Raw genomic sequence first — 1875 nt, forward strand, 5'->3', positions numbered from 1 at the left:
GTCGTTGGCGGCTTATTGAGGTTGAAATAAATGTAGAAATGAGTAAATATAAATAATTTGGAGTTATTTTTGAGTTTTTACAAAGAAAAACCGTCAAGAGGAGCAGTCTTTTGCTGCAGCAGTCCACTGGTCGCGCATCAACTCGAGCAAGTTGCCTGCTGCTGTTGCATGCATATCTTCTTTTCCCCTTCAAATATTTAATTAAATAAGTTAAATTTTTATTTACTTTTAAGGCGAACTTTCACACTCCTCGGTAGATATTCAGAAATTCCCTCGAATGGCCCTCTGGCCGCCGCTGCAGGGGCCACCAAAAATACCTCCAAATACGGTGCCCCAGTCTTGGGGCCCCCATTGAAGTCTAAGGGCCCCCATGAAGAGGTGGAAACAAGGAAGGGGGGCCCCTCCTCTTCTTACTGCTGCTGACTCTGCTACTTCTCCCTCTCCTCCAGGTTCCCCCTTCTTGCCCTCCTTTGGCTCAACGGCCCCTGTGGCAGGAGGGTACGGCGGCCGGAGAGGGGCCCCTGTGGGGCCCCTATCTGCACTGCATCTAGGTGAAGGGCTCCATGGAGACTTCGGGGCCTCCAGGGGCCCCCTAGAATTCAAAAGATGCCCTGGTGGCGGTGTGTCCATGGGGGCCCTCTCGCCTCCAAGTCTCTCTGGAGTGTATAGGGAGGTAGGAGAATGGGACGAAGGTGCCTATACACCCCAGCGCCACAGGAGAAGCCAAAGAGAGTAAGCGGAAGGCAGCAGGAAACCTACGAAGTGCATGCGCACCTCCGGTGTATAGACAGCTCGCTAGAATAGATCTTGTATACATAATATATACATACCTGCATGCATGCGTATATATATACATATATATGTATATGTCTATGTATACTAATTGAATATCTGTTGTGTTTTGCGCATGTACAGAGCGTCGCAGAAAAGACCCTCTCCTGCACTGCAGCAGCAGCAGAATCGGCAGCAGCAGCAGCAGCACCATCAGCAGCAGCAGCAGCAGCAGCAGCAGTCGGGTTTACTGTCTGAAAATTTGGAGTCGTTTTGTTCCCCTGCTGTTCCTCTCTTCTGGCGCCGCCGTCTTGAGCAATTGAGGGAGCTGCAGCAGCAGCAGCAGCAGCAGCAGCAGCAGCAGCAGCCGGAAGGGGCGCGGCAACCTGCTGCTGCAAGGGAGGCTTCTTCGCACCCGGCAGCAGAGAAGCACAGAAGGCGCAGCAGCAGGGCAGCAGCAGCAGCAGTTACAGCACCATCAGCAGCAACAGAAGGATCAGCAGCAGCAGCAGCAGCAGCAGAAGCAGCAGCAGCAGCAGAGGGGTACACCAAGCCATGGGGCACTCCAAGGGCACCCCCCGCACCTCCAAGGACAAAATTAAGAAAAGGAGGAGCAGCAGATACATCAGCAGCAACAAAAGAGACGGCAGCAGCAACTAAACAGACAACAGCAGCAGCAGCAGCAGCAGCAGCAGCAGCAGCAGCAAATAAAACAAGCATTAAGGAGACAAAAGGAGACACCTGCGTGCTGCTGCGTCTCCATTCTGTGCATTTTTGCTTCCATCCTTCATCAAGAGGAAATCTATTAAAGGAGACAGAGACACTAGAGCCAGCATATTGTATAGGTGTCCGTTATCTTCCCCTGCAGCAGCAGCAGCAGCAGCAGCAGCAGCAGCAGCAGCAGCAGCAGCAGCAGCAAGCTGCTCCAAAGGTACAAGTCTGCATGCCGTCCTATACAACTCCATGGTTTGCTGCTGCTGCATCTGTGCAGCCTAAAAAGAAGCAGCAGGAAAAGAAGCAATCAGATAAGACAGCAGCAACTGCAGCAGAAGCAGAAGCAGCAGCAGCAACTGCAGCAGCAGCAGCAGCAGCAGCAGCAGCAGC

The 1875-nt window shown here is 52.6% G+C and overlaps 1 protein-coding gene across 1 annotated transcript in view; it reads left to right on the forward strand.

Annotated features, from left to right (window-relative positions):
- Positions 1–370: 370 nt before the first annotated feature.
- The window catches only part of EMWEY_00044190 (IQ calmodulin-binding motif domain-containing protein, putative), a gene marked incomplete at both ends in the record, with an annotated part of 4756 nt that continues 3251 nt past the window's right edge, over positions 371–1875 (forward strand). Inside the window, 2 exons of the mRNA XM_013479031.1 lie at positions 371–732; positions 916–1875. The exon at positions 916–1875 is cut by the window's right edge and continues 511 nt beyond it. Of these exons, the coding sequence (XP_013334485.1) occupies positions 371–732; positions 916–1875 (1322 nt within the window). The remainder of the gene's footprint in view (positions 733–915) is intronic.

The sequence above is a fragment of the Eimeria maxima genome, genomic scaffold (assembly GCF_000499605.1).
Source record: "Eimeria maxima Weybridge genomic scaffold, Emw_scaff841, whole genome shotgun sequence".
NCBI classification, from domain to species: domain Eukaryota; phylum Apicomplexa; class Conoidasida; order Eucoccidiorida; family Eimeriidae; genus Eimeria; species Eimeria maxima.